This window comes from Naegleria gruberi (assembly GCF_000004985.1).
Source record: "Naegleria gruberi genomic scaffold NAEGRscaffold_60, whole genome shotgun sequence".
NCBI lineage: Eukaryota > Heterolobosea > Eutetramitea > Acrasida > Naegleriidae > Naegleria > Naegleria gruberi.
In genome coordinates this window covers 234,006-247,315 of record NW_003163267.1, presented here as the reverse complement: position 1 = coordinate 247,315, position 13,310 = coordinate 234,006, and the positions used below count along the sequence as shown (strand labels likewise).

General features: G+C 33.6%; 4 protein-coding genes across 4 annotated transcripts; 1 reads left to right on the top strand and 3 right to left on the bottom strand.

The window, feature by feature from the left end:
• Positions 1-465: 465 nt before the first annotated feature.
• NAEGRDRAFT_73402 (uncharacterized protein) lies at positions 466-1,522 on the top strand (the record flags this gene model as incomplete). Its single annotated transcript, XM_002671602.1, has 2 exons — positions 466-1,245; positions 1,268-1,522. The coding sequence occupies 2 exons, from the start codon at positions 466-468 to the stop codon at positions 1,520-1,522; spliced, it is 1,035 nt and encodes a 344-aa protein (XP_002671648.1).
• Positions 1,523-1,627: 105 nt separating this feature from the next.
• On the bottom strand, positions 1,628-2,110 carry NAEGRDRAFT_73401 (uncharacterized protein; the record flags this gene model as incomplete). Its single annotated transcript, XM_002671549.1, has 1 exon — positions 1,628-2,110. One exon carries the CDS (start codon positions 2,108-2,110, stop codon positions 1,628-1,630), a length of 483 nt encoding a protein of 160 aa, XP_002671595.1.
• Positions 2,111-2,242: 132 nt separating this feature from the next.
• Positions 2,243-2,764, bottom strand: NAEGRDRAFT_73400 (uncharacterized protein; the record flags this gene model as incomplete). Its single annotated transcript, XM_002671548.1, has 1 exon — positions 2,243-2,764. The coding sequence occupies one exon, from the start codon at positions 2,762-2,764 to the stop codon at positions 2,243-2,245; it is 522 nt and encodes a 173-aa protein (XP_002671594.1).
• A 1,214-nt stretch (positions 2,765-3,978) lies between these two features.
• On the bottom strand, positions 3,979-12,874 carry NAEGRDRAFT_73399 (rasGTPase-activating protein; the record flags this gene model as incomplete). Its single annotated transcript, XM_002671547.1, has 3 exons — positions 3,979-12,258; positions 12,330-12,455; positions 12,680-12,874. The coding sequence occupies 3 exons, from the start codon at positions 12,872-12,874 to the stop codon at positions 3,979-3,981; spliced, it is 8,601 nt and encodes a 2,866-aa protein (XP_002671593.1).
• Positions 12,875-13,310: the final 436 nt, after the last annotated feature.

Genomic DNA, 13,310 nt, shown 5'->3' with positions numbered 1-13,310 from the left:
CGAGACAAGGTGAAACTCTACTCTCACCAATGGCTACCAAATTCAAGATCGTACAAATGCTACCAATCTTAATCCTTCCACAATATTTACTGATAGCTCATCAAGACTTATTGTAGATTTGTGGGATCATTTAGTTTTCAAGATTTTGAGAAGTATTTCCAACGTTTCCTCCTCATGGATAAATAATAATCCTAATAGCTCACTCTTCACATCCATCAAACCTTCACAACCATTACAATTAATTACCAGATCATTAGATGTACTTACTCTCAGTTTTCAATACTCTACATTACAGGATGATACTACTCATTTCGGGTTATGGTTTGTTGTTCCTGATAATTTCCCAACATTGTCCAAAGTATCTTGTCCGTTTTGAGTTCTTCCATTACAACAAATGTAAATATTCAAAACACCTCCAATGGAAGCAATAGCTCCCAACAATTTGTATCCACCCTTAAAAAGCTTATGGCTCTCACAATGGACATTTTAATCATTTTGGAAAATTTGGTTATGGAAATTTTGAAGAGAATTGTATCCATTGCCTATTCATCTGCTAACTCATCCCAAAACGTCATCAAATTGGATAACAAGTGGATCAATGCTTGGCTTTCAATTCTTGAAGGTATAGCAGTATTGTGTTGCACTGGTGGCATTAACACTAGTGGACCGGTCAATGTTCTGAACTTACTAATGTCACAATTGAATAATAGTCAAATTCAAATGTTGAGCCACCTCCAAAGAGATATTAGAACCCAAGCACTTTCAACCTTACAAAGATCTCTTGTTTATAGTTGTGATTTCAGATATTCATTCACTGCCAACCAAGAAGACTCACAAAATCTAAAATATCTCCTCAATGATCAACTCTTAATGATGTGTATGGATCGTGTATTGCTCAAGACATTTTTCCAAACTCTTCTCACACTCAAACCAAAGACAACTGAATATCAAACCAATCACAATACAGAAATGGATATTTCCTCTTTAGAAGAGCTTAGGGTCAGAGCCAACAACTTACTTGCTAGAATATTCCTGCACTTTTTACCAAGAATGTTACCTGTGAATAATACTGAAAGTCAACAAGATAATGGTTTCTCTTCATTGTGGCTCACCATTCTTCAAGTTATGTACAACTTTTTACTCGTCAAACCAAAGAGTGATCATTTGAGGGAGGCTCTTCCAGAATTGTTGAAGAATATGATACTTGTAATGAATAATATTGAAGTATTCAGACTTTCTTCCAAAGTTGTGGGAGTTAACAGAGAAGGAACTTTCTCAATCTATTCCAACCCTTTTGGAAGATGTCAAACCAAGGATAATCAATACCATGACACAACCTGCTGCTAACACTAACATTACAACACCTGTTGATAGTAGTGCCACAAGCAGTTCACAATCCAATGCAACTACAAATTATGCAACTGAATCAACAGCCACCACACCTATTGCACAAGATGATAACCCAACAACATCAACCGAAGCACCATTTAATTCGCAACAAGGAGTTCACACCTTAGGATAGAATGGGCAGAGATTTAGATACATTAAGTAAAAAAAAAGAGTAGAATCTTAACAGTTATTATAATGAGTGTGAGGCAGAGTCTGGCCAAATCCTTTTTTTTGGATTTTACTTAAACATCTGTTGGTTATGAATACTAAGCGATTTTAATTGTTTCATTTCACTTATTAATTTGGCTCCCTCATCACCAATTCCATTTCCACTAATATCAAGTGATGCTAATTGTTTCATTTTACTTATTAATTTGACTCCTTCATCACCAATTCGATTGTAATTAATACTAAGTGATGTTAATTGTTTCATTTCACTTATTAATTTGACTCCTTCGGCACCACTTTGATTTCCACTGATATTAAGTGATGTTAATTGTTTCATTTCACTTATTGATTTGACTCCTTCAACACCAATTTCATTGTTATAAATATCAAGTGATGTTAATTGTTTCATTTCACTTATAAATTTGGCTCCTTCATCACCAATTCGATTGTAATTAATATTAAGTGATGTTAATTGTTTCATATCACTTATGAATTTGGATCCCTCTACACCAATTTCATTATAATATATATCAAGTGATGTTAATTGTTTCATTTCATGTATGAATTTGGATCCTTCTACACCAATTTGATTGTTCCCAATATTAAGTAATGTTAATTGTTTCATTCCACTAATATAATAATGCTTCATGCTCAATTTTTCAATATTTGGAGCAAAATATTGAATCTATTCATCCCTTTCAAAGATATTAGTGAATAGAGAACCAACCCCATATGATAATCTATTACTGACTTGATCTTGTCCACATTTTGAGAGAATGGCATCATATCTAGTTCTGACAAAAGCAACGTTTGGTCCACTTGGTACATTTCTTGCAACTTCTCTAATAAGGAAGATACTATCTTGTGGCTTAACATGGTGGAGAAAGGGCCAAATCCAAGGTCGTTTGCAAGAGTGGAATCTTGCATACACTAACTTGGTTCTTTCCACAGAATCTTGCTCAGCTTTGAATTGATTCAAAATTTGATAATATTCACGTTCTCCACCATTAGAAACAACAGCTCTATAAACAGCATTACGAAGAATTGGAGGAATAATGGTTGAGTTTCTTTCTTGATAACGTTTAAAGGCTTCAGTGACACATTCAGTGAGACCAAAACGACAGGCCAAATTGAGATGGACGTAATTCATCAAGATTTTCCTCATCTTCATCTGCTCCTGGTACATTGGTCCATCCAATTGATTCATACTTGTTTTTAACCAAATCTTTTACCATTCTAGAGAATGAGTTTGAAACACTTTCGGCGGCCAACAATTGATGAAGTTTGAGAATGGATTGATACATATTTTCCCACAAAATACTAGTGTCATCATTCTTCAAAGCAAGAAGCATTTCAAACATTAAAGAGGAATCAATATTTTCAACAGTTGATGTGGCAATAGAAAAAATGTCATTGAAAAGATCAAATCTATCCTCAGCTGATTATCATTTTGTTTTATATATTTTTCTTTATGAAAACTGAGAGATAAATAGGTGAAGATTCCCTTTCAGATTACTAACTATCAAGAGATTAAACTTTGCGAAAAATGTATACTCTTGATTTATTTTGAAAACTGTAGAATTTTACAACGGACCATTTTAGAAAGTCCGGGGTTCAATTCCTGGCAGGAACATGAAAGATTTTTGCTACAATGAGTTTATAACATCCAGTAGTGAAGGTTGACTTGCATTCCAACTCATGTTTTCACAATTTTCTAAAATATTTTCGCATTTCAGTGAGGATATTGGAATGAATTGTGGTGGTGGTTGTGAGAATCCAAGCCGAGTGACCATTCTAGATACTTCATTGACAATTTCTTTAAATCTCAATTCAGAATAATTAACACTTGAGTGATCCATCTTATTCACACAAAATATAAATTGTTTGTTATGCATAATACCTTCCAGAGTTTTCAAAAATAGCAAGAGATGTTTTAGTTGACTAAGGCCGGCCTCATATCCACCTGACGAGGCATCCAATACAATTATCACTATATTTCTAATACCCTTGTTCGAATCTTCCTCAAATACCTTTGCTACTTCCAGCAGGAGGTATTGATCCACTTTAAATCAATACTTTTCAATTTTAATCACAATTAATTCCACATACCCCAAACATCCATTAAATTCAAGAAATGATTTTTTGACTCGACAAAATTCTTACTAGTTGATTTTTTAATCTTTTCAGAATAGGAAGAATCACCTCCGATAACTTCTAATAATTTTCCTGTCAGTGTTGATTTTCCACAATCAACATTTCCCAACAGGCAAATATTCAAAGTTGGTTTTGACATTTTTTTAAATAAATAATATTCTAATGAATAATATTTGTGCTTAAGATAATATATCAATATTTAGTAAGGAGATATGTATAACATTGCAAAAATATTGTTCTTGAATTCAAAGAATTATGATAAAAATTTTATTTCTTAAAGTTTGTTCCTGATGCTTGTCTTACAACTGGACTTGAAGAGGCGGCTTTAAGGAATGATTTCTTCATACCAGTCTTGGAAATAATTACAGAATCCATGGATGGATATTCTTGTTCATTAAAGTTTTCAGTTAAGAATGTAATCAAAGTCTTTTGACATTTCTTCTTCAAGTCATCCTTAGTGGTTTGGAATGTAGTTTGATCACGGAAACCTTTGAATCCATAATCAGCAAATGGTTCCTTAACTTGAAGTTTCTTTGATTTGGCATTATTACTCATAATCTTGAAAAGATTCAAACTATGTTCAATGATAGTATCATCTTGAGAGGAGGTGTATACCTTAATGACTTGAGACATACTGTGGTGATCTTGGAAAACATCTGCAAAAGTATCAGGAATGGCTTCAAAACCTCTTGCAAGTGATCTATAAACAGAAGCACAGCTATCAAGATCAATGTTGGATGCAGTAATGCTAAAGAGGTACTTTTGGAAGAGGAAAACAGTTTCCTTAGTGAACATGCTTTCAGAATAGAGTTGTTCACTATATAATACAGAGTTGTACTGCTTATCGAATGGAATTAAAGCAGCAATAAAGCCTAGTTGGTTTTGTGGTTCAAACTTGAGTTTGTAACTGATAGAGAGGATTTGTTTGAGGAGAGAAATAGTTGCCTTTCTAATGGTGGAGTCATCAATAGCAAGTCCCTTCATGAGAAGAAGAGAAACGGTGAATGAGAAGTGTTGGCCAAATGAAAGTCCAACAGTTTCTTCAAATTCTTTAGTGATGGATAGGTACTTGGAGTAGTCAGATCTGAAAACTTGATTAAAGTAATCACCAATAGACAAGAAACCGTCATGAATATCTCTAGCTTCAAAAAGAATGGCAAAAACTGTACTGAGCAACTTGGTTACAGCAGAATAAATCTTTGTGTTGGCAATGGTCAACAAGAAGAATCCAAAGATAATAATCTTTCTCAAAGTTTCAATTCTATCCTTTTCAACAACCATATTAATACAGAATTGGTTAATTGACAATAGAACAGACAACATTAGCTCATTTTCGGAGAGAGTTTCAACACCACGCTTACCAATAAAGTTAAGAACAAATGGAATCATATCATATGATTGTTCTGAGGTGGAAATAATACTGAATGAGATTAAAGATTTAGGGAACAATAAGAGATTGGCTGTCTTCATGGTATCCTTACATAAGTTGGTAAAGATCTTCAACCAAACACTCTTGATGGTATCACTGCCAGATTTAACGATATCTGAGGTGCTAGTGCTTGGATTAGAACCGTTATGCTCATCATCAACTTCTCCTTCTGTCATATCATTTTCTGTACCATCTTCATCCATATCCTTGGAATTTTCAGATGATTCTTCAATAACACTATGAGTTGCCTTGGATGAGGTTATAATGGTAGAACCAAATTGAGATTTCAAAGTCTTACCCCTAGCTTGAATAAGGCTATCGTAACTAAAGTCAAAGCATTCAATGATTTCCTTAAAGTATCTCATGATATCTTCATACTTGTACATGGTAGTTTCATCGAATGTTACCTTTCCTTGTGAAACCTTATTGACAAAATCAGAGTATGAGGCAAAAGGTTGTGGTTCATGTTCACCACCCATGAAACTTGACTTGATGTCCTTTTCAAGAACTCTCAAATGAAGCTTTTGCAATTTGGCTCTTACATGCTCAAATTGTTCACATGCTGGCAATTCCAAAACAAGGGAGTGAACACAGTTACAACAAATACCATAAACAATTGATCTCAAGTAGGTATCTGAACCAACACCCAAGAAGAGAGAAATAATAAAGAGTACGTATGGCAAATTCTCTAACAAATTGATTTGACTATTAAAAGACAACATAAGGAGATAAGACATGTAAACTGGAATCTTGCCTAGAATATCTTTTGATTTCACCAACTCTTTAACTGTTGCTTTGTTCAAAAGGTCAATATTCAATTCCTCTGTCATGAGTGGTTCAACAATCTTGTTAATGATAAATTGAGCCACATTCCATTGAAGAGGTGAGTGCAACAAAATAGTTCCTAAAATATCGCCAATAATAGATTGTTCTCCATTCATGAGCATTTCACTTGTTGTACCTTGTTTGATAACACTCTCAATAGCAATTCTAATGAGTGGCAAAGAGAGTTTACAGACGTGCTTCCAAACATTTTGTAATTTTGGATAGATTTCTTCATTGGCAATACAGAGTTTGGTAAAGTTTTCGAACCAATTCTTAATTGTTTCGGTCTTTTCATCAACTTCATCAACACTAGTAGAAATTTCAAATCTTGACAAGTTATCGAGCCATGGGAGGATGAAGGATGCAAACTTCAACTTGGACTTATTTCCTTGGATTGTCTTGAAGGCATTGAGAGCTTCACAAATGAATTCTAAAGTGAGTTCAGGCTTATTTCTGGCAACGTATTCACTAATTCTCAAAACAGTATTTTCAGTATTTCTTGGAACATAAGCAGCATCACTTTCTAAAATCAAACCATGAGAAGAAATCTTGACTTGTTCAAAGATAGAAGCAAGTAACGAATAAGCACTAGCTCTAATTGGAGTGTGTTTAGAATCGAGATTGAAGAATGAAATAGCAAGGAGTTGACCTGGTACATCTTGAAGTTTAAGTCTCTTAAATTCACGTTCAAGAGATTTTCCAGTCTTTGTTCCTCTTGATTTTCTTTCAACATAGTTTCTAATACCTTGCATAATTTGGTCTCTTTCTTCAATGGTTTGAGCTCTAAAGTTGTAGGCTGCTTCAGCATCTTCATCATCAATATACTTGACAACAAAATCTTTAGTGGCCTTGCTTGATTTACCAAACAATGACTTCTTTACAGCAATATTGGCAATCTTTGTTACATTGACATGTTCCAAACAATCTGCTGGTACCTTGTTATTAATAAACTTTTCTCCCTTGATAACAATAAACATGTATTGATCAAAGAGTCTAATTTCACAATCAGTTGTATGAGAAGCAAGAACAACTTCAGTATTATATATTATTTCACTCTTTTCATACAATTGTTGAGTGAGAGATGGAAGCATAGAATGTTCAGGTTTGACAAGTTCTAATGGATCCTTTGAGGTTGGAGTCTTTGATTTTTGGTCAGTGACAGCTGGCAAAGAGCTGGTAGTAATGACCTTCCAACGATTATGACTTAACATGGAGACAAGCTTCTTAGTGGTCTTGTTGAAGAATGTATTTGGGTTAACCAAGTAAATTTCTTGAAGATTCTTCTTTGCACCTTGTGGAATGTGTTTGGAAAGTTGAATAAATACAGACAAACGAATATCAAATTTCTTTGTCAAGAAGGTAGAATCTACAACAATGATATAAGGTTCCTTCCAAATGGTTTCCATACTCTTGAGAACATAGTACAAGTATAAATCAAGAGAGAATCTAGTCAAATCCAAATTGTAAGGAATGAAATAAACTATACGTTGATTCTTAGCATTCTTGTGTTCACTGATAGAGAAGAATTTCATTTCAGCAATCTTTGAGGTATCTTTCTTTTCATTCTTTCTGAGCAATTCCTTAAGTAATGGATTGGAGAACTCATCATCCTTGCTAAGCTTTACAGAAAGTCTTCTTCCTGTTTTTTCTTCTTCAGCTGGTTTACCAAATTGTTCAATAGCCTTTTCTAAGAGATCATTGAGAGATTTACCGTTTTGTTTAGAGGATGGCTTTTCATTGATATCAACTTCTTCCAATACTTCCTTTTCCTCATCTTCAATATCATCATAGAGTGAACTTAATTCTTCTCTCAATGTATCAGCATAGTTATAGAAGAATCTATAGAGAACTTCATATGCTTCCTTCAATTCATCTTCAGTGACTGTTTCTTCAATTCTCAAAACTTCTTCATTTTCAACTATTGGAGCAGCAATCTTTTCAAAATAGGTTTGAATCTTGTTAAGATTAAGTCTAATAATATCAACAAAATTCTTCATGAATTCTTCCTTCTTGGAGTCAACAATACCGTTTGCCAAGTTTTGAACCAACTTTGTAAGAATGATTGCATAACGTCTAGAGTCAGCAGGAATATCACTTCCTGACAAACCATACAAATGTGGAGAAGTGATGGCTGGACAAATCAATCTCAAAATTAAGAAACCACCAACTGCAATATATTTAAAGTCAAATTGTTCATCATTGTCATCATCTGGTTTAGTGAATTTCTTACCAACTTCTTCGTACAAATATCTGCAATACATTCTGAAGGTGTAAGGTGTTTGTTGGACTGAATCACAGAGGCAGTCAATAAATTCTTGTAATACTTCAAGAATATTTTCAACGTTTTCTTCAACGCTTTCTCCTCTTTGTTGAGCCTTCAGTGGATCGATTTCAAATTTGGTTGGCTTAGTACACATAGTATCGATGAACCCACCAATAACAGTTGTCAAGTATGGGTTACTGACTCTCAAACAGTACTTCTTTAAGAGTTTAGTAGAGGTTGAGTTAGCTCTGAAAAGAGTTTCAGGTTGTGATTTTGGTGTGGTTGCAACTTCTCTGGTAACACTTTGACGGAACAAATCTAATAAATTCTTATCAATTTCACCCTTTGATTGATAAACTCTAATAACAGCTTCACACAAATCATCTTTTTCTGGATTCTTGCACTTATCAAAAAGTGCAAAAAGAGCTCTCTTTCTATTGGTAAAGACAAGTTTGTTGATAATTTCTTGGTATTCAGAAATAGAAACTCTGTCTTGCTTATTTTTTTCTTCTTCTTCAACCAAAAGTCCCTTCTTGATCAATTCAGATAGCAATCCCAAGAATGTTGATCTAATAGTGTTATTATTATCGTAGACCTTTGACATGTAATACTCAAGACCAAAACTGACGTTTGTTTGCAATAATCTAGAGAAGGCCTTGTAAATTGTAGCTGTAAAAGTACTGTCTTTAGCCTTTTCAAGGAATCTCAATAAGAAAGCAAAGTATTTTGAATATTCTTCTCTTCCTTTTTCATCGTTTGCAATAACCATACCATTGATAAGGGAAGTACATGCCTTCATGCACAACAAATCAAGATCGGTGTAGAGTTTCTTGACTTCAGTTGAAACTTGGGAATTGTTTTCTAGAAGAGGAGCCTCAGAAGCAACACGAGGAGTTGATACACTTGCTCCGGTTGATGTCTTTTCTTTAAAGACAGAATCAGTTGTCCATTCCATAACGTGACCAATGATTGTTCTTCTCAACTTTTGTTCTTCAATGTTCTTGAAAGTCAAGTATTCAACTTTGCTCATCAAAACTTCAAGGAATTGACATAATTTCTTCTTCAACTCAAGGACATCCTTGTTATCAAATTCGCTGTGTGTACAATAGTTAGCAAAGAGATCAGTAATGGAATCAATTTCTTGAGCAAGAGAAAGATCAGTATTAGTATCTGGATTTTCAACAATTGTCTTGAGAATGTGAAGATATTGATCAACAAGTAAGTTATTCTTTTGACTAATAACAAATGTTTGTCCGAATTGTTCTTGAACTGAAGCCTTCATGGCAGTGAACAATTTAGTGAAAAGACTTGGTGATAAATCAGTAGAAACAGAGATGGTTACCATTTGTCTGACATTGACATCGTCTGAAATAACTTGTTTCATCAAGTCATCCATATAACTGTCAACATTATTGGCACTTGTTGCCTCTGGCTTTAAGAAATCAAGAACAAAGCTTGAATCTTCATCCTTTGTATCTTGAATGCATACACCACCGAGAGCACATAGCAAAGAGGTGTAATTAGGGAACAAATCTCTCAAGGTAATATTTGAAGCAGAATCTTCACTCTTGAGTTGATCAAGAAGTTCCTTCCATCTGTTATAAACCTCACCAAAGGCTTTCAAAATGGATGGTGTTTGAGTTTCAACTCTCTTGAAAAGTTGGATTTGTGACTTTCTTTCATTGTAAAATTTACCATTCAAGTCAATGCTTGCCAATTGTCTGTAAAAATTGTAATTCAACTTCTTAATGTTGTGATTATTCAAAATTTCAATTTGGTCACAAACATCTCTCAAACATCTTGTAGTAGACTGCCAAATCTCCTTATCAGTTGAGCAAAGGCATACCAATAAGTTACTACATAAAACTTCAAGAGTATTAATTCTGTCAGGGTTAGTTCTAATGTGTTCCAAAAGTAAATAAGTGTCTCTGTTAGCAATATAGAATTTCTTAGCACAATAGGTAATGTTTCTCAAAAGGAAAAGTAAGGTCTTTGTTGCTTGCAATTGTTCCAATTCATTAAGAAGGAAAAGAGCAGGTGATAGTCTTGACAAAACTCTTGTTGAGATAGTACTGAATCCAACAAATAAATCATCTCCCCAGTTCTTAATATATTGTTCTAAGAAAAGCTTTTGGAAAAGTCTAGTTATTTGATCTTGTACAATTGGGTCAGAATTTAGCACAAAGAAGTCAGCCAAATAGGCAAAATTATTGATATTTTGATCGGATTCGTTTGACTTTGTAAGGAAAAACCTTGGATCAGCACAAAAAACGTGAAGAATTGTGTTAACAGTATCAAACATTTTAAAGTTTGGTTGACCTGCGAATGATCCCAATCCAGTAGGAGAATTACTACTGTCCTTACCACCTACTTTCTCTCTTAAAAGAGCTGCAAAGCCTTTCTTTGGTGTTCTAAAGGATGCACTTGGTGCTAATGTTGGAGTATTATCATCACCAGTTTCTCTTGCTTTACCTTTGAATTGATCTGTAGTCGAAATGAAAAATTCACGAAGAGATGAAGCAAGTACTTTAAAGTCTACTTCTAACTTTCTATTGTAGGTAAATTGAGAAGATCTATCAGTAAGAAGGAAAAGAAGTACTTTGGCAACTGTTTGTTTTTGCTCTAAAGTACCATCTGCCATTATTGGTATCATTAGTTGTTTTTTGCATTTTTCTGGGCTTCTTCTATAAAGTGTTGTTACATAAAATGTCCACATTTCGAGTTCATTCAACTCTTCTGGACTATAGCATTTAGAAACTTTTCCTGTTGTTGGTTCTGGTACAAAAATGGAAAGGAATTTTTCTTCCACCAAAAGAGAAAGAACAGCAAAGGCTGTTTCTACATCTGATGGTGCATATGATACAGCTCTATAAATGTCAATCAATGGAGGTAAAATAAGAGACTTATCCTTATCTTCCATTGCTTTTAAGAGATCTTTGTGAATAAATGTTGTCATATTTTCACTGCCACCAAACTTTTTACCATTACCTGCCTTTACACACTTTAGAAGATCATCTGCAGTCAAAACGCATAAAGTGGCAAGTGCTGGCCATGTCTTGTTTTTTTGTTTCTTTCCTGTTTGTTTATAAATATTATCAAATGTTTCTCTAGCTGTATTAACAATTGAAGCATTTGGATTCTTAATGATATCAACAAATTCATTATTATAGTTTGTAATAAAGTTCCATATAGCTAATCTTAAAGGAGGTGTTAAGACTTCCAAATATTTGGTAAAACCTTTCATGTTTTCATTGACTGCCTTTAAGAGTTTTTCTAAATTACCAACTGTCCAATTTACATATTCGATCAGTTTGAAATGTGAAAGAGAGGAAGAGAAAGGAAGTTTGTCAGATTGAAGATCAGTATTAAAACTGATATCCATACAGTTATTATTAAGTGATGTAGGTAATGAATCACCAACAATAGTCTTGAAAACAGTATCTGGTTTACAAACACTTATTTTGAATAGTATCTCCATACATCTATAGGAAATTTGTTGTTCAAGATAATTATTAACTGCTGTTTTTTGGATTTCTTCTTGTGTGGCATCATAGAACATATCATGTTGTAATAATAATCTAGTGGAAACTAATTGAATAATGTTGAGAGCTGTTGCTTCGTCCAATTCTTTTGGTTGAGTAAAAGTGGCAGCACTTCTCTTTACATTAAAGTTTCTTTGTGATTTTGATGAAGATTTCTTTTGTTTTCTTTGCTTGTAAGCATTTAAATAATCAAGAGATGCTCCCAAGCCACTTGGTGATCTACCTCTTTCATGCCCATATTCGAAATCACTGATCTGATTGAGAGATCCATTTTTAATACTTGGAGATTCGTTACCTTCATTTGTACTTTCTGTAATTGTTGAAGCTGATTGTGATGGTTGATGAGCATTCTTTGATTGTTCCTTAACAAGTGCAACTAAATCTTCATCTTCTTCTTCATCTTGTTCTTGACGTCTCTCTTCCAACAAGAGATCATCATTATCAAATTGACAGAACAAATTGTTCAAGTGATGATTTGGCAAAACAAGCTATTAAATATATTATTAATAATAATAATAACAAATTCATATTGATGAACCTCACAATAATTCATACTTACTTCCTTATTTTCGATGGCAAAATTTATATAATCCGATAATAGATTGAGAATGATGAGTTTTGATTTGTTGATCAACTCTAATTTTGTTCTTTTCTCAGAAGGTTTTAATGTAGCATTGATTGTGGTCTATATATGATAATTTGTTTTTGTTAGATAAATATCAACATAATAACCAGCATGATGATGATATTATTAGTTGATCATCATTTTGTTTTGTTGTTGTTATTGTTGAAAAATTGTGTCATTGGAAGATACAAAATTGTGGCGCCAAACATGATGATAATGAAATTTGCAACAAAAAAACCATGTAGCGTTAATAAACCACTACAGCCTTCTGAAAAACTACTTACTTTAGAGACATTATCGTAGAGATCAACGAGAGGTTGAACCACTTTGTGTAAGTCAATATTTGGCAAAACAATCAATTCATTGAGTGTTTTAATATAACCCTTCAAATTGAAACCCTTTCTTCTTTGTGATGAAGGTGTACTTGGAAGAGAATCACCAATTCTTTCAACAGTAGTCAACACGAGTAAATGTTCCATTTTCTATAGAGAATGAAGAAGCAGAAGAATTAGCAGATAGTTATTGTTATTGGTCCTCTTTCTAATAATTGTGTATTCTTCTTTACTTACTATACGAGAACACGATTGATATTGTTACAATGATGCTGATGATTAGTGTCAACAGTGATTAGTGAAATTTTGATTCGTTGCCTCTGTTTGTTGTTGTTACGAATCGTTTGTTGAGTAGCCCTCTTAATTTTTGATTACCTGGGCTGGTGGCAGAATGAAATTTTTTTTAAAGTGTGAAAATGTGACAAGTGTCGCAGCGTTGATCACAACTGATTGATGGATGCTTGCCAATATCTTCCCTATTGTGCTTGATATGTTTCACAACAACCACTCTTGGGCCCTCAAACTCTGAAAATAAACGGTTGGAAAGACTTTGGTCATTATGAATTCATAATGAATATTATCA